The 19,322-nt window shown below is 43.3% G+C and overlaps 1 protein-coding gene across 1 annotated transcript; it reads left to right on the plus strand.

The window, feature by feature from the left end:
- The first annotated feature begins 205 nt into the window (after nucleotides 1–205).
- CNRIP1 (cannabinoid receptor interacting protein 1) lies at nucleotides 206–7,824 on the plus strand. The gene is made up of 3 exons (XM_040597556.1): nucleotides 206–783; nucleotides 1,486–1,630; nucleotides 6,379–7,824. Exons 1-3 carry the CDS (start codon nucleotides 605–607, stop codon nucleotides 6,541–6,543), a joined length of 489 nt encoding a protein of 162 aa, XP_040453490.1. The 5' UTR covers nucleotides 206–604; the 3' UTR covers nucleotides 6,544–7,824.
- Nucleotides 7,825–19,322: the final 11,498 nt, after the last annotated feature.

Here is a 19,322-nt window from a genome sequence, read left to right on the forward strand (position 1 = left end):
GGGGGGGGGGGCTGCCCCCGCGGGGCGCTGCCGGCCCGGGCCGCTGTCCGCGTCCGTGGTGCTGAACGGCGGCGGCGCACGGTGGTACGGCTCGGCTCGGCTCGGCACAGCACCGCTCGGCACGGCACGGCACCGCTCGGCTCGGCGCAGCACCGCTTGGCACGGCACGGCACGGCACGGCACCGCTCGGCACGGCACGGCACCGCTCGGCACGGCACGGCTCGGCTCGGGCCCCCCGTGCTCCCTCCGGGCCCGATGGCGAGATTAAGGCTGCCGTAATCGGGGCCGGATTAACTCCCTGGAAACCGGGCGCAGCCTGAGCAGCTGTGAGCGCCCCCCAGGCCGGGCTGCGGGGCGGCGCGGGAGGGGAGTGGGCAGCCGCCGCCCAGATGCTGCGCCGCGATTAGGGGGAGGGAAAAACCCAAATATCCATCATCCGCGGCTTTTGGGAAGGGCTGGGCTGGCGAGGATCCGCAGCCCCTCCTCTTCCTCCTCCCTCCTCCTCTTCCTCTCCCTCGCAGCCTCGCTCCGTCCCGGCCAGCCGCCTCCCGCGGAGGGGGACGCAGGAGCGCAGCCTCCCCTCCCCCTCCTCCGCTGACAAGCCATGGACGACATTCCCGGCCTCGTGAAAATCAGCGTCTCCCTCAAGATCCAGCCCAACGACGGGGCGGTCTATTTCAAGGTGGACGGGCAACGCTTCGGGCAGAACCGCACCATCAAGCTGCTGACCGGGGCCAAGTACAAGATCGAGGTGGCCCTGCGGCCCGGCACCGTCCAGGCCACGTAAGTGCAGCCCCCCCGGCCCCCCCTTCCCCGGCGCTTTATTTTTAGAGGTTTAATATTTTTTCCTGGCAGGCTGACAACGCGGCGTTTCTGTCATTTCTCCCTCCCCGCCCCGTGTTGTGCTTTGGTGGCCCCGTTTCTGGGTCCCTGGCCAGCTGTTCCCGGTGCTCTCTGCCCGGCTGGCTCGGGGGAGAGGCTGCGCTTTGGGAATCGCTTCCTTCCCTCTCCCTCCCCACCTTCTCCCGAAGCTCTTCCAAGCCCAGCTCCTTTTCTCCCTCCTTCCCTGCGGTTTGCCCTGCAGACAGGGGAAGGGGCGCCTCTGGCCCTGCGTGCCAGGGATGCACCGAACCCAAGCCTCACTGCACCACGGCAAAGCAGGGCCTGGGACCAGTGAGGATGCAGACGGAGAACCGGTGCTGGGTGGAGAGGCAGCCCTGGAGAGGAGATTCAACTCGCCTCTCCCCAGCTGCTGGAGATCAGATCCCTCCTGCCTTTTCTTTCTACACCTCCCCCGGGTGACTGCAGAGCCCTGACATTTTTCAGGAGCCCCAGTGAGTCAGCAGCACCTGCAGGTCTGCTAAAATCCCTGAGGCATCCCCCCGCACAGAGGCTGCCAGGCTGCAAGCCCACGCCGGTTCCAAGCTGCCAGGGGAGGTGCCATGCTGGGCTGCTGAAGGCTGGATCCCATCCGTCTCTTTGCAGGACAATGGGCATCGGGGGTGTCAATGTCCCGCTGGAAGAGAAATCGAGGGATGCACAGGTGGCCTCTTACATCGGGATCTACGACACAGAAGGAGTGCCCCACACCAAGAGCGGGGAGAGACAGCCCATCCAGGTCAACATGCAGGTATGCGGTTCTCCCAGCCTGGCATGGGAAGATGAGGGAGGGCATTAGGGGCTTGTCTGACAGAGAGAGGTGTGGAGGTGAAATATTCCAGGGCGGAGCTGCTGCCCTCCTCTTTGCTTTCTGTCAGTAACACCACTGGTTATAACCTAGCTGGAAAACACAAGCTCTGCTTCCCAAGGGGAAGCCAAGAGAGCAGCAAGGGCCAGGATGCAGTAGGGGGATTTCTAGAGACGTGCAAAGCCCTTTGGGGTGCTGCAGCAGAAAGAAATGTGAGCTGAACCTCTCACCTCTTCTGCAGGGCTTCTTACAGACTTCAGGCCACCCCCACCAAGGTCCCTGGCTAGGAACCAGGCAAGCCCAAACCCAAGCCCTTGGTGTACAGCACCGCCAGGATTTTTGGAGCAGAGCATGCCCCAAGCACAAGGGCTGATTACTCTCCCCTTTCCACCTGTCATCTGCAGGATGCCCGAGAACCTGCCAAAGGCCGAAAGCAGCCATGAGAACACGCACCACCCCACCCCAAAGGCTGTCTTCTCCCTTTCCCCATATGCTTCCATTACCACATGATCTCTGCATCCACAAACCTAAGTTCTTATTCCAGTGGTTCCTCACCCCAAGCTTAAAGAGAAGTTCCAAGGGCCAGAATCAGTATGTGCCATGGCCCCACAGTGAGATGGCAAAAGCTTCAAACTGAAAGGCAACAGAGCTGAGATGGAAGACAGGGAGAACCAGCAGTAAGATTTCCACAGCACTCTTTGGGTGGTAGGCTCGGGGTGCAGAGGGAGATTTGTTTTGCTTTGGCTTTGGTTTGGTTGTTTGCGGGTTTTTTCCCCCTCTCCTATTACTGTTGTGAGGGATTCCTGCTGTTTATTCTACACCTCCTGTACCAAAAGGGGAAAAAGGGCAGTAAGCCATCTTCATCTGAAGCTCTCTTAAGGGTCTGTTCCAACTTACACAAGTTTAGAACCTTGCCAAGCCCACCAGATTTCAGCTTTCTCACTTCTGCTCCACTGCACACAAGACTTTATCTTGATCTTTATCTTCACTATTTTTTTCTGGAATCATCATTTAGCATGGCAATACCCTTCTGAATAAGAACTGTAATATCTCCATTTGGTGTTTCTAGTAATTACAGCATGCCTAACTTTATTTTGGAGACCTACATCTCATTAACAGTTACCACTTTATAATCTTACGTTAATAAGACTGCCCTGAAGTATTTGTTCACGTTAATCACTTTTCTATACAGTCATCTCCTCTTAACACCCAGGAAACCCAAACCCCCAGTATGACTTCTCAACCAGCAGAACAGGGCTACTGGGTGCCGCTGTTTAGTATTACAGTTATATTTCACCATGTCCTTATACCAGGAGGTGAAAGGGCAGTGCTTCCAAAAAAAACCAGCTTCTTTGACTAAAGGCATCCCTATTTTGATAGCCACCTTTACCCTTAAGTGTAGCACTGATGTGAACTCTGAAAATCTGGAAGTTTGACTTTTCTTATGGAGAAACCAAGTCAGTCAGAAATACAGTAATTCCAAGAAACGCCTGGAGGGTCTGATTTTCAGCTACAAGCTCTGCCGTGGTTTGTTGTGGCATCAGGAGGGGTAGCCACAATATTTGCCCAAAGAGATGTTGTTACAAATGGAATCCTGCGATACTAACCATGAAGCTAATAGGATTTTCAAGCATTAAGCAGGTCCTCAACCCCTTTTAGGATCTCGTCTTGATAGAGAGGTTCTTCAGTACAGACTTGTACATCCACAATTGATACTTCTAAGTATTAAGTATAGGAAACTCGATAGGGATTTAACATGTTTAACTCATCATTTAGCTGCTTAGCCAGACAGAGCCATAACAGATTTAGGGGAGCAGCCTCAGATACCCCAGTCTAAAAACTGCTTCTAATACCTATGTCCTGAATCTTCAAAACTGGGCTTATCGCATACAGCTTTAAATTTTCCTATTTCCTTCAGCTATGAGGAACTTCTGCCTCCAGTTCCTTTTCTGGAAGAGGCAGGATCCCGATGCATCCCAGGGAAATAAGGACACTACTGAAAGCCTAAGATCTGAACTCACATTAGAAATAGATTGTGAGGCCAGTCTTGCAGTTAAAAACCAAACTGATACAGCCTGTCTAATGCTTGAAAGACAGAAGGTCCACAGAAGTCCATAATAATTTATTTCCCATCCACTTCAAAACTTTAGACAAATAATTATTTGTGGTCCTACTTTAACTGACTAGTAGACATCTGACCTATTACAGCATAGTTTATACACATAAAACAACAATCCTGTTTGTGAATTCAGAATCAGAGGATGCATTTCTGTTACCTGAATGCTCAATTATGCATGTTCTCCAGAAACTGCTGAATTGTCTAACAAATACTAAGTTAGAAACCTCTCTTTGGGTCTCATGTTATTCTTGGTCAGTCTAAAGTAAGATTGAATAAAGACTTCTACTCCCAGTAATAACCAGACACCAAATCATCCTAACATGCAAATTCAGAGGGAGTGATTAAATAACTATTCACACCTATAGCACTGGATGACAGAGGACAGCAGACAGGGAAACAGGCTTCCAAGGGCCATCCCCCCTCCCTGGGGAACCCCGTACACAGTCCTAGCGGAGAAGCCAGGATTCAGTGGCAGAGCCATGGGAATTCAGGGGAGCTCTAAGCATGCAGGATGCTCATTATGCCACAGAGCTGCTGTATCCGCTAAGTACTGGGCTGGGGTGGGGGTGGGGGTGGGTGGGGGCACAGGGTAGCGGAAAAGCTCTGCAATTAATTCTTTCCTTCTCCTGGAAATCCACAGCAGTCAAACTGCTCAGGGTAGCTCAGCAGACTGGGTCATTGCGGGTAGATAGAATTTTTTTTCTTCCTCTATCCTGTTGAAATTCAGATCCTCCATACATTGATGAAATGCTGCTCTTGTACCGTATCACCTTCTACAAATGCTGTTAGAAAAGCTTTTTCTTCCTCAGTTTACACACTGAGGGTGGCTGATGCTCCTCTGACAATTGCTCTTTGTGAATTGCGCACCGTAATACCCAATGTGCTTAAGCTTTACTATCTTGCATTATGAGTGTATCAGGGTTACTAACAGAGATGTTTAATTAAAAATATATCCTTAATTAAGCTTTTAGATTTAGGGAGAGATAAAATAGCCTGTACATCTCATCCTCTTTTAGTCAAAGGAAGCGGTAGAAATATTTCAGCTGCTCCTTTAAGGTAACACTTGGAACTGGAGACGAATAAAAACCTCCCACTAACAGCACACAGCAACTCCTGCTGTTGTCATGGCTAAATTTAACTTACCACAGTGGTCTGGGGGAAGGTTTAAAGCAAGGTCCATTATGCAGCAGCAGCTTACAAACCACATCTCGACTTAAAAAAAAAATAATTAAAAAGATGTCCTTCTGAGAAAACTGGATACAGAAGGCTCTGCTTGCAACTCGGGAAGAGTCACTTTGTAAAAGGGCTTTCATACTGACATTGCAAGTGTGATTAAAACAGGCAGATGATCAAAGGTCAGCTCCCAGACACATGATGGGAATGGAAAACAGTCAAGTGAAGAAGCTGTCATTAAAGTGAGTGATGGAAATATTCAAAAGGAAAAAATGTTGAAGAACAGTGCTCTTCAGTAGCTCTGAATCCACTGTGTAGTATCTTCTAACAACGTAACACAATCAACAAACCATACTACTGGGACCAACAGCAATATGTACAGGCTTCACACCCACACTTCAGAATCTCTGCAAGGTCTCAAGGCACAGAAACCCACATTTTACATCATCATTATAACTGAAATCTATCCTTGAAAGCCTCACTCATAAGGTTTTTCCAATATTCTAAGGGTGTCCAGCAGTGCTTAAAAAAACAGAAAGGAGATTTTATTCTACAGAACTTAACGTAACCATAGTCTCATTCACTTCAAAGTTGCAAGCACAATCAGATAACTTACTGTTAATGTCTACTCCTTCACTGTATTAGACAGTTACCGGCTAAACATACTGATTATCTCCTTCCTGGCTTCTGTTACTCCTATCTAAGTTTGAAAAGCTGCAGTATCGTAGTACAACTAGCAATTAAAGAAATGCACAAAGAACTTCTTTTGCGTAAGTTTCATGTAACTTGCAGAAGAGAATTCCAGGGAAGAAGCAAGTGGTCTTATAGCAGCGTGTCTCAATCAAGACTGTGCCAATGCAAGGCTACAAAATATAACAGAGCAAATAAAATACAGCAGAGAAAAAAAATACAATTAAGCAAAAGAAGGAAACTTACCAATGCTAACTGCAGCCTCTAGGTAGGGTATGAAGGTGAGGTGATGACCTGTGTCATTACAGATCAGTGCTGATTGACCTACAGCATATGCAAGCCAAGATCATCAGGCCAGCTACTGCTGTGTCATCTTAAGAAGGATTGCAGCTTTGATTCTTGCTGTCAGTAACATTTCTCCAGATGAGAACTTGAACATTTTTACTCCCTTGCCTTTCCCAGATATCAGTGCAAGAGGACAGTACATGGAGAATCTGATCCTTTATGTTTTACGTATGCCTAAGCATAAAAGACTTTGTGACTGCTAGAGCAGGCTTTATCGGTCTTTGATTTATTGACTTGAGGAACAATAATCCTCCTGTCAGCTGCTTTATGTTCCACAGTTTCATAAGAGTGTTGTTTCTCATTAAGGGAGAGAAATCAACAAAATAATCAGCTCACTAACCCTGCTGTTCCCTCTTCCTTGCAGTTTAACGACATTGGCGTTTTTGAAACAGTCTGGCAAGTCAAATTCTACAACTACCACAAACGGGATCACTGCCAGTGGGGAAACAGTTTTGGCAGTATTGAGTACGAATGCAAACCAAACGAAACGCGCAGTCTTATGTGGATCAATAAAGAGACCTTCCACTGAAGAGAGTGAAACCAATACTGCTGGACAATCTCCCTAAGGAAAAAATCTACCTTTTTAAACCAGCAAGAAGCCTTAACAAAGGCATACCATAACATTGCTGTGTTCCATAAGGTTCTGATGACTACGCTGTATATACAGCTGGTGCCATTGAAATCTTTGCCTATTACTGTATTTTAATTTACCATGACATCTGCAACGCTCTTTATCTATCACCCCGAGAATACTGAAAAGTTCATGGTAAAGAATATTTGATAGCTGGGTAGAAAGTCATACTGTCATAATACTGTTGTAAGTATTTGGATTATTCCCACTAGATGTAACAACTTTTGTGAAGTGTTTTGCTTTATTGCTTAGAATTTGGATGCCACATCACATCAGTGATTTCTGTACTTACAGTTGTGTTTGCTCCTAAATCGGTGTGCACTTTAAGCATTTTGTGTTACATGTCATCCCAGTGGACAGCAAAAAGTGCAGATTATGGGTATGTGTAGGTTTAGCTAAATGGCAGCTACTGCACTGTTGATATTGTGCTCTCATACCGGGGGTTTGGAAAATCATTCTCCCTTTTGTTAAGTGCTGTAAGACATTCTGTGAAGTTTACTAATTTACCAAATCTCTCAAAATAGGATTCTCTGTTGTTAAGTTTCCCAGTCTCTGAAATAGCTTTAGGAAACTGTATAAAACATGCTAACCTGAATGAAGGAAAAGCAATAAATCAGTTGTGGTATCGAAGACATCTAACAACATGGCTAATATCTATCTTAAGATCACATAGTATTCTTGAAAGATACAGCAGCCATACTTAATTTAGTTCTTAGCGTTCTGGTAGTAATCTACACCTTTGTTTTAATGACACGTTGCTCAAATCTGCTAAATCCTACAAATCAACTTTCTCAAGCCTGACCACTGTATTATACCAAAACCAACAGGATTTCTGACCAACAAACACTCAGAAGCATGAAGAGTGCAGATCCCAGCACATGTTTATATGTGCATTGCACTCTTTCAAATAAAGATAAGCATGTAAGCATTTGCATGGTTATGATAAAGGTGCTACATAAACACTAGATAGTGTTTAACACGTACGGATGACAAAAAACAAACATATCTTTTCTTCCAGTAAATAAAGCAGGGAAACAACTACACTGTCCCACCCCCAACTTGGGCTGAAGCAAGCTGTCAGTTCTTGCGTATCTGGTATTTCCTTTGTGTATAATTTGTAAATTGTGTATGTAAATGGTAACCATGACTTTTGATCTTTGTAATAAAGGACTTAAACAATTTCTTCTCTAGTCTGACCACCTAAATGACTTGAAAATACTGTATGAAAAAGGAAGCGGTTTTAGAAAGTCAGACAGCAGAGGTTATGTAGTCGGTGCTTTCTGAGAATCCAGTCCAAATTACCTTATGTTCTTTACCCAAAGCTACTGTTTCTAGGAAATAGAGATCCAATACACTAGAATGCAGACAGTTAATTTAATAACACTCAATAGAGCTTTTCAACAGAACTCAGCTGCATTTTGTTGCATTAACATAGTGTGGAACGTAGAGATTTAGGACAGAAGTGAGACATCAAAGAAATATTTTCATCCATTGACTTAGTAATCAAAAAGCTTGACTGTTTGCAGATTTCTACAGACGAAAGAGCCTGGCAGTAGCACTGAAACAGTGAGCTAGCCAGCTGCATCCGCGCTCTGAGGCAATATTACACAGGCAGATTTAACTGCAGTGAAATTCTAGAAATAATCTTCTTTCTTAAGACTTTTCCTAGACTACAGAAAGAATTCTTCAAAATGAAAAAAATGAACTGAGCAAATTTGAATGAAGTCTGTACTTCAGACAGAAGTGTTATTGCCGGCACTTTAGCAGAAGTTTCCAGATAACAGGTTTCAATAATAGCAAACTTCCAGCTGTCAATCGATTCTATGTCTGCACTACTAGAAAGTGATTTTATTCTTCAACAATTGGCATACTTTGGTGTATTTTGTTTGTACACGTGAACTGAAAGCACATCAGCAAGAAATATGTAAGATACATAACAGAGAAACTTCTGCCCTAGTAAAATAAAACATCTAAGGCAGGCCTTCACTTTGACTTCAGCTTCTATGAAATCCTTGGCCCACAACATCTGAGCTCTTCAGCATTTAGGAGATGTTACAATGAATACATCTAGCCTGTGCTGGCACAGGAGGGCTGTTACACTCTGCTAGCTGGAAGCACACCCTTCCCAAGATAAATACTGGTACCTGTATTAATGCCAAATGGGGCAGCCCCTTTCTTACATCCTAACAAGCCCTGTAGCAATTCAGTTCAGAGGGTGGTCAAGAAAGAGCCTGCAGATGGAGGAGCTGTTTTCCAAAGGAAGGAGAGGACAGCAAGCCCAAGCTCCATATCCTGAGCCTCAGCATCGCTGCCCAGGATTGCAGCACCCTTTTACAATGGCAATGATAGAAAGGATGGCTGGTTAACAGCTTCTCTAGGGGAAGGCGTAAATGGCATTTATCAGGTGTAAATCCTTCTCCCCTAGATGAGGTTTAAACATACAGAAGCGTGGCTTGATGGCCTTGCATTGCTCCTCAATAGAAGATTATTCGAGTGGTGTTTGTTGCATATCCATACCACCAGCGCTGATGCTCTTCTGCACATGTAAAGCAAAATAGTCCCATCGGTTTCCCCTTGCTCAACAAGTGCTTTGCTAACAAAGCAAACATTTGTTCCTAATAAAGGAGACCCAACACTCCAGCAGTTCCCTGGAAAATAATGTTTTGAATTTCTTTCATCCAGGACAACTCTGGTAAATATTCATAAATCTTGAGTCACCAAAAAAACTGTTGCTGTGACAGTTTGATGCATTATTCAATCAGCAGCGTTTAATCTCCAGAGAAGTTTGTTCGTTACACAGCTTTTTCTAATTAGTATTTCCATTTTTGTACCGAACTGAATGTTGATTCAGAACAGGAAACAATACACTAAGCTTAAATATATATTTATTTTTATTCATTACAATGTCAGAAAATGCTGACAGTGTGTCAATCCAGCTAAAACCACAAAGCACTCATGTCTGAAGGTTTTATACATGAGAGACTTGAAGATTTTTCTCCTGAAGTGTCCAGCTTTTTTTTTTAATAAGATTGAAATAAATATACTGAATCTTTCAGAGTCACTTTTTCATCTATATTTCAGTAGCAGTTAGCACTTTCAGACAGCTGAGTAACAGCATCCAAAAGCCAGTTATTAGTCATGATTATTACAGTTGCAACCCTGCACAGGGCTTACATTAGAACATTAAGAGTTTGCACAACGCTTTGTGTTTATTACAGCTACTACAGGCTTCTACCATCCGACAGTATCTGAAGAAGAAAAAATACTGCTAAAGTCTCCATGCCCTGCTAACATAAGTTGGGGAGGTTTCACTGGCTTCAGGTGAGGCTCTGCCCATTGGTTTGCAGGTGCAGTGTGACCCTGACTGATTCCAGACTAGCAGAGTCTCAGAAAACCTTGTTCATTACAACTTCCTATAAAAGATGTGGACAGAATGTCTGTACAATGAAGCTGTAAGCTTTGTAATACAAGGCTTTTACATGCCAGCAGAGGTTGGTCTCTGCTGGGTTAAGAACACCTGTCTCACTTCCCATGTTAAATTTTGATGCATGTGTTATGTTGAACCATTCTACTCTTCTAGAGCCTCTCTGTAAAGCTTTGATTAAATAAGGACATGGCATGTTTTAAATGCTAACGTCTTTTTGAGATCTGAAACAAGTGCTGTGGCTTTCAGAATTCAAAGCACTAAGCATTGCCTTAATAGCCGTGTCAACTCCGAAGCACAAAGCAGCAGTATAATGAGCCTTGCAACATTCATGTTTCCCCTTAGCTCTACAAAGCTCACAAAGCGCTAAGTGGAAAGTCCCCTCAGTGCAGCTACTCCAGATCTTTGGCTAGGAGAGACAGGCGCTCCTGGCCACAGGCCTTCCCTGCTGCATGCTTGGCAGCTTTTGCCAGCATTCCTTGGATTGCTTCCTTTCCTCCTCTCCCTGAGACCAGCATTCAAGGCTTCAAACCCCTGTGAGCCCTGGCTTCCAGCCTTAGGAAGACAAGGCTGTGTCAACCCAGGAAGAGCCAAACCAGTCCTCTCTGCATTGGTTTTGCTGTCCCTACCTCAAAGTTGTTGATTATTTCTCTTATTAATCAACACAGCTTGTTCTGTGCGCTCAGGAAGGATAAACCCGTGACTGATCTTATACATGACATACAAACTTCTCTGCCTCTTCCTGCAGAAGAAATTCACAGGCATTCCAACTATATCCTGACTGTAAATAAGAAAAAATGTCCAGTTCCCCAAAAAATTAAAAAGTGACGTTGGACTACAGAAAGCACTGCTGATGGTCAGTGGTAGAGGTCCTGCAGCATCAGCTATTACTGTGCTGCAGAACTGAGACAACTACGTAGATTGCTTCTACAGTGCTCTAACACTCATGGAATTCCTCTGTATAGTAATATATACACAAGTCAAGAATCGTGAGCTTTTGCGAGTTCTCTCGCTGTTATCATTGGAGTTTGTAATCTTTTGACCCACAGTGAGCTGCACCACTCCAGTATGAGTGCATAGATACAAACAGATCTCCATTGGAGACAAGGCTTAAAAACAATGACAGCTTTTCCATCAATGTTGATGCCAAAAATCTTAAATTAAAAAAATAATTCATACCAGCACATCTGCATTGACCAAGTGTAAGGCTTTGATATTCTTTTTTTCCTTATTTAGACAAACTTGAGTCTCAGTGTTGCCATTTACAAGTGCTTCATGTGCTATCTGTAATGGCTTTCCCTTCCCCAGAGGACAGACACTTCTACTCCCTTTATCCCAAACAGCGAGGAACAGCATGGTATCCCATCCGGTAACTTCTGCAGCCTTCGAACAGTCCTGAGAGAAGTGACAATAAACTACCAGTTGATGATGATGGAGGCAAGAACCATACGACTGTGTCGGAGGTAGGATGGACCTTCTGCCCATTCCCAGCATGGTAACTGCAAGGTTAGGTGCCATCCTGCTGTTACAGGAGTGACTGTGGTAACACTGCTGGTAATATCTACATTAAGCTACAACATATGTGCTACAGGGACCAAATGTTCTCAGAAGCTCAAACTGAACCATTATGAGTTTAATGTGAAGCCAAGAGGGCACTGTCTGCAGAGAAGTGGTAGTAGCATGCAATAATATCACAACACACACTATTTTCTGCTCAGTCTAAGTCGCTGTGCCAACAGATTCAACCAAGGTACTTCCACCTTTCAGACTTATTGTAGAGAACAAGGCCTGGCCAATTCTACATATAGAATATATAGTCTAAAGCTGGTGTGGTTTGGTTTGGTTTTGAATTAACTTTATTATTTTTACTTCTGGCTTCAGAGACATCTCAGCCTAAATACTACACTACAGGCAAGCTGAGCAAATGCAAGAAATGCTACTGTGTGAAAATACAACTGCAGTCACCCCTGTTCCATATGAAAATGATGTGACTGCACTCCAAAGATTTAAAAGCATTAAAACAAAACAAAAAAACTCAGACTTCATGTGTCTTTCAGTTCTGTCACAGACTGAACACTGTTCAAAGGCTTGCAACACTCTGTCTATCAGAACAAGGCAACAGTCATATATAAATGTGCTGATCATCTCATTTTCAAATGCACAATGAACTTTGCTACCCTTGAGGTGGATGGCTAAGAAACCAAGAAAGGGTGCCAATGCACTCCTGGTGCAAAGTCCCACCAAAGCGTACGGAAGAACAAATTTGCCCCAATATGCTAAAACATGGATTAACTGCTCTTGCTTAAAACAGAACTGTAAGAATTTAGACCCAACCATTTTAATACAAATTCAGTATAACTCACTGAGGAAATACTTCCAGGGAAGATGTTTGTTTTAAATACAGTGAAAATATTTCCTCTACAGATCATTTGCCCTAGCTTAGAAAAGTGCTTATTTTTCACTAGGGATCTAGAACTAACATTTTGTGCTTGCATACAGGTACAGAATCAGTTACATAATGAGCTAGCAGAGCTGGAAAATTTCTTGCAGGTTTGTTTTGGTGGGTTTGTTTTGTTTGGTTTTTAATAAAGCAAGCTATCAATTCTTCCTTCTGCTTCAGCCCTGAAATGCTAGCAGCAGCAGCCCTCAAGCACAAATAAGCAAGCAAAGAAGGAATGCTGCCACATACTCAGCTCCAGGATTAAGATATGATCCAAACAGCACAGGAAAGAGAGATTACTAGCCACCTTGTCAGTCTTCCCATAGCCTTTCCATTCCTGGAAAACCATGACTAGGACAGGTAAGTACAATTCTTCCTCCCATGCACTCCATTCTACAAATCCACAAGTGATCATGCCTGATCAGGGACACCAGCTTCTGTCCAGGTATCTAAAGGGAAAACTGTGGAGAGGCATGAGCTTGGAGCCATGGTACTATAGAAACAGCAAGAGAGACAGGAGAATCTCAAAGCATATTCAAAGACACTGAGCTTTTGACACACAGGCAGCAGGGGAAACAGTCACTAGGAATCTTCAAATGAAAATACAATACCAGCGAACCCACAAAAAAATTCCTTTGGTAGTCTCTATCTCAGTCACCTCTTCTTCCAGGTTCTGCTAGAAAGATTGCTCCTAACCTCAAAAATCTCCTACAGAACTTCCGGAGTTCTATTGGTAAGTAGCTTTAAGCTTCTGGCTCACTAAATTCAGCGTCAGTAACTTTCTACAGATTTCATACCAATCTCAGAACTTTCAGATCTCACTAGACCATTCTCCAGGCAGTCAGCAGTTGCTAGTGAATACTGTCATAGCTTATCTACCATCCCCTCATGTTCTGTCTCATCTGTAACAGAGAGACAGAAAAGGCTTTCTCTTCTCTCTCACCATTTGCTATCAATCTTTTATTACTCCTTTGCCTCGAAGGCTCTGCTGCAAGTAGCTATTTACAAACCTTGTAAGGTCCCCAGTCATTCAATAACTTCTAATGTAATAATCCATGGGGATGGGGGAAACAGCACTAGATTGCATATTACAGGATGGGCAAGGAAGCCTTGTATGTCCTACACAGAGGGCATACCAACTGAGTACATCAATACCCTGCGGAGCAGCACCACTCAGAGATACGAGGAAGCACTCAAAGCAGACGTTGGCACAGCTCAGCCTGGCAGGGTTCATTGCTCTGGTTTTGTGCCACTTCCTACTCTGTGCAAGTAGCAGTCTTTGAGCTGCATTCCCGTGAGGCACAGCTACAACAAAAAAGAACAAGTGGCTAAGGGAATCAGAGAGCACTTGTTATTCCCCAGGTCCAGGGTACACACCCCGTCTGAACCCAAATTCAACACCAGGATAAAGTGTGAACATAGAGCAGTCTCCTTGCCCTGACTGCTGCATCCTGTTTTCCCACATAAATGAAGTCCAGGTGTAAACCAAGGGACCTACTATATTCTTATAAGGAATTCCACCTGGGTAGAACACAGTGTTTAACCTGTATCACACCACAGCCAGGCTAGCCTCTTAGCAATTGTCACCCATCTTTTTTCTAATCAAAATACAAAAATCTAGACATTAACCACGTTACCATCACAGCCTTCTTACCTGCTCTGCCACTACTGATTCTCTTGAAGAGCAGACTATGAAAAGAATAACTTTCTACTGGGAGAAGAGGCACAGATCCTCCCTGGTTAGTGCACACTACTGGCTTTCACTTCTCTGGCTCCAAAGAAAACACGTATCTAAACTGTGTTTTCTTAGCAATCCACTTTCTGACAAGTACTTCATGAAGCTACACTTGACTGTGAAAAATCAAGAAACTGGAATCTTAAAATCCGAAGTGATTATTTCTTCAGACGGCATCATTTTTAAATTGTTCTCCCTACAAGAAGGAAGTGTTTGCTCTGTCAAGACAGTGTAAGGTAGCCCAGAAAAACTCATGGATTTCACTGTCACTGTTCCTGTTTGCTTGTTCTAAAGACTGTATTAATTTTCTTTTTATTTTTCAGATTCTTAATTTCTGCATACTACAAATCTTGATGTAAGCTAATAATTTGTGTGGATAAACAATGCAATCGCTTAAATAGCCACCTAGTTTTCTCTTTTACAGTACATCTGGTACAACAACCAGTTCTTACTTTCTGGAGAGAAAGATGAGAAGAACTCACATGCTCATATGTATATTCACACACAGAAGCACATGCAAAGAAGTGTTTTAATGTGTTGAACATAACCCCAATTTTAAAGATTATTTACAAATAAAAAGGGCCAAAACACAAGTTAACCACAAGTTCAAGTGCCAAATCCAGGAAATCTTTCTCCTTTATGTACTCATCACAAGTGCCATGCTAGAATTTTCCATTCCACAAGATTCAAGCTTGTTTTACCCCACATTTTATTTGATACTGGAGAACTTAAATTGAGGAGAAAAAAGGTAGAATCAATTTCAGTCCATCTACTTCTATACTTTCTGGGCTTTTATTAAAGAGTCATAGAAATAAAAGATTAAGTGAAGTAATGGTCCTTAGGATGCTGTGAGAAAGTAGGCTGGTTCTATCAGCTCATTTATGAGTTACCTGCTGCATAGCCCCTTTGATGCAAAAATCCTGGAGGAGGACAAGGCTTTAGTGCAATCTGCATTGGGTAACCCAAATCAGTGCTTTAAACTGCTGCAAAAACAGAAGAACATTTATCTTCAATTCTATTTCATTCATGGACTACAAATTTTCAAGCAAAGCTTTATTTGAAAAGAGCAGGTACAAATTATTAGTCATTACAGTCAAGAATAAATGCCCAGCTCTGCTAAGATTTCTCCTCTGTATTTTCATGATTATTTCAATTCCCACAGCTCCCGTAAAAGCAAACTAACTGCTGAGGATTCAGGGATTTGAAGCAATTTTCTTCCAGCTCACAGCTGCTTCACAGAAATCACTACCATGTGAATACTAAAAACAGTAAAACTTTTACTTTTGTTGTCAGTAGTATACCACAATGAACAATGGAACTTACAGAGACTAATTTCCTGTACATCTCCTATGGATTCTATGGTGTTTTAATATTATGGTTCAACTCATTTTGTAGCCCCTCTTGTCATTACGGACACTAATTTCATCCCCTGTACTCTGTCCAGATATGTAATCTCATAAAACGCAAAGCAACTCAGTGTGGGACCTCAGTCTCGATTTTCACGGAAAATATGTAACATTGGAGGTGGAGACGTGCAGAGAAGGAAGAAAAGCAGGACAAACATGCCTAGCACAAGCTTCAGTTTCTTAAGAAACCAGACTAGAATTGCCAGAGGAAAAAAAGCAGCAATGAAAAATACTCCAGGCAATCACTAGATGGTGCTACTAAGGGCAAATAGGCACCATGAAGGAGCTTTAAAAACCCAGGAGCCACCTGTAAGGTGTAAGCCTCTTGCAAAAGACTCCCCATCCCATTTGTAACTCCGCAGGCCACTTCTCCTCCCATGCAAACACGCTACAATCTTGCAGAACCTAGTGCAAGTACTTATATGCAAAAGTGACTCCCCTTTGCTATTGATGAGTCTCTTTGAATTCAAAGCTGAAACTTCTCCTGAGGAGCAGCTGCCACGGAGTGCTCTGGGGTGCAGGAGGAAGTCAGAGGCAGACAGAGGTCAGGGGCACACACGGTGCTGAACCTCCTTGACAGGCCACGGCTGCCCACAGCCCTCACCACCCTGCCTTGAGCCTTCGTTGTGTGCAGCCTCAGGAGAAGTTTCTGCTTTCCCACAAGTTCAGGAGCTTGCGTTTCTTGACATGCACGATCATATGGACTACTCACCCAAACTACAACACCTTCACAGTTCTTATAAATAAGGATTCTTCCATAATAGAGCAACTATTCCCCACTTCAGAGATAACTCCACACTGGACCAAAATAGGCAGGTATTCTGTAAATTTCTGAAGACAGAACTAAATCTCACTTCAGCACTAGATACTACAAAGAACATGCCAAACCACAAGCTTCTGTAATCAAATTTATGTCCATGTTGCTGTGTGCCAGAAGCTAGAACCGAGCTAGCTCTGAACAAGATAATAATCTAGCATTTTGCCAGTTAACAGGATTCTAATACCCAGTCTCAACACAGCATTTTTCTGCAGTGGGCCAGTGCACACTCTGCTGTCTCAGTCCTCTACCTGGCAATGAATCTGAGTTGGCAAATTTAAATCTCCACTGTAATGTTAAACGATCTGTCTCTCCCCACCCCCTCCAAAGTGCTTCATTCTCAGGGGAGTAACATTGGCATTTATGGAAGTAAATGCCTCAGGGTTTTGCTAATGTGCTAATGAGCTAAAGCCTTCCACCTTCAGATCACAAGCATGAATCCTACTCAGCTCAAAGGTAAAAACACCGTTTCTAGCAGAAATTCGATATCAGCATGAGTTCTAGTTCCAGCTCCTCCCTCACAAATTCATCTTTATGCTTTCTGTGCAGTTGTATTTTCCAAGTTAGACAAGGCTTTGAGCTCAGCAGAGCCTTCTGCCAAGGACCAACTGCAGCAAGATCCAAGTCATTTTGATACAGATCTTCAGGACATACAGAACAGATTATCACCACTAGAAGGGGGGGGCGGGGGGAGGGGGAGAGAGAATTTAAAAAATATATATATGTAATGTAAATTCTATGAACTGGAATTCAAAGAAGTGCCCAAAATACTGAGTTGTTTTCCAGCAGAACTACAGAAAGCAGTATTTGTATAAATACCAGCTGCTTTAGACCCCTTTAACACAAAAGATTCCGCTGTGGCCACACTATGTTATTTAAACTATGCAGTTTTGCTTACACACAGCAAACAGCTACAACCAATATATTTTTAGAAAGATGTCATACAAAATCTGAAGAACCTGCTTTGGGAAAAAATAAACAGAAAAAAAAAAAGTTTTGAATTCTAGCATCTGCAAATCCTCCTACAGGGCTTGTGCCCCTTTATCCTGCTGATTCACAATCACAGTATTATGCTCCATCGCTGCTCCTAGCTACTGCAGAGGTTCTTCTCTTCCGCAGGAGGGAGCGTTTCTCTTGCAGAGAGGACTGAATCTCTTTCGCAGGTCTCATTTTGGAAACGTGTAGGAGCCCTAAACGGTTCTGGAGTGCCCCACGCCTGACAGCTTCCACACAGCATTAGCAAAGAGGATTCAGAAAATGAAGAAGAAAAAAAGAAAAAACTAGAAAATGAAATCAAGCATTTATAAGCAAAACCATTCTTGGACCTGGTGTTACCAGCATGCTATTACTCCTTCCCATCAACCCCTAATGCAATTATTTATATAGCAGAAAAACCTGAGAATATCAAGTTCAACACCATTTATGTCCAGACATATCTGACATACATAAACTTCACTCATGTGACTGAAGGTATCAGCTATCCAGACAATACCAGAAGAGGAACAATAAATCACAGTAATTCAAAGAACATCACATTCTGAGAAGAAATCTGGCCTAACAGCTGAAAGAAATAACTGAATACAAATTTGAAAATACATTTTAGAGGACACAAATCAGCCCTCTCTCTGGACAACCATTTATTAATCCAGCAAGTGACAGTCAGCTTTTACTAGGGTTAACTTGGGTGGCTGCTTTTTCCAGAAAAACAGCTCACTTCCATCATTCAAGTTCTGTGCCACACTTGATCTGCAGCTCTGAGCTGCAATTTCTACCAAGGTAGCACTGTGCTATCATCATGTTTCACAGCTGCTACTTCCACTACTGTTTCCTTAGCAAAAAAAAAATCACAAAATGCAGAGGTGACAAGCCACGTGGGAGTGATGCTTAACCTGTGCTGTTCTCACCATCTAATAGCTGGGGAATTTCATATTCCCTGCTATCTAAGTTCTAGTCCAATGGGTATCTCCCCCTCCTGATGTGTATAGCTAATTGCCATCGTCAACAGTGGGAATAACATGTGCCCACAAAGGGGACAATGAGCCCTTGAGGCCTGTTGTAGCAGTAATTTCAAAATATCAGGGTAAACATATTTTGCATGTGATAGGTAATAAGCCTGGGCACCAGTTTCTGTGTTTAAGAACACATTATAGGTTTGTACACTCAGAGCACTAGGGATACCCTACTCACCTAGTTTCCAGCTTTGTGCAAGTTTCAAGAAACGGTTCTGCCATGAATAACTAACTGCTATATACACAGATTTATACACACAAATTAATCACAGATCAAAGGTCTGTGGAGCGAAACAGGGTAGAAAGGATTAGGCAAAATACATCTGCTCCAAAGGTCTTACAATCTTGATTTATGACTAGACACACAAAAAATAGCTGCTCAGAAGTCTTTCCTCCTATTAAAGTCATAACAAAAAAACACTACAAGTCTTCCCTGTCCTCAATACTTGCTATTACTTCAAAGCCAACTATGGTATAAGCATGCAGGCTGTGTTTTGGCTTACACATAATCAACTCTACAAAGATAGATTCATCTGCCTGCCATGGTCAGCTAAACAGAAGGCTGAATGTTAAGTCAAAAAAGCCAGTTCTAGAGTGATTAACATAGTGGTGTTCAATTTTCTCCTATCAAAGCCCTATCTAACATTCCAGGGGAAAACAAATACATCCAAACAATCTGCAGAGCACATCAGATCACACTCTATACTCAGGGTAATTTTTCAGAAGAAAACTCTCCCTGTTCACAGGTAATAAAGCCTGCCAAATTATCATGCTATATGGTACTAAGTGAATCACCAAAAAAACATTAATAATGAAACAAAACAGGCCAGACAGCATAGCTTGAGA

Source organism: Falco naumanni, chromosome 6 (genome assembly GCF_017639655.2).
Source record: "Falco naumanni isolate bFalNau1 chromosome 6, bFalNau1.pat, whole genome shotgun sequence".
NCBI classification, from domain to species: Eukaryota; Metazoa; Chordata; class Aves; order Falconiformes; family Falconidae; genus Falco; species Falco naumanni.

Coding starts and splice junctions, on each gene's coding strand:
- CNRIP1 (XM_040597556.1), top strand. CDS start 605: ATGGACGACATTCCCGGCCTCGTGAAAATCAGCGTCTCCCTCAAGATC. Junction 784..1,485: donor CCCGGCACCGTCCAGGCCAC/GTAAGTGCAGCC, acceptor GTCTCTTTGCAG/GACAATGGGCATCGGGGGTG. Junction 1,631..6,378: donor CCATCCAGGTCAACATGCAG/GTATGCGGTTCT, acceptor TCTTCCTTGCAG/TTTAACGACATTGGCGTTTT.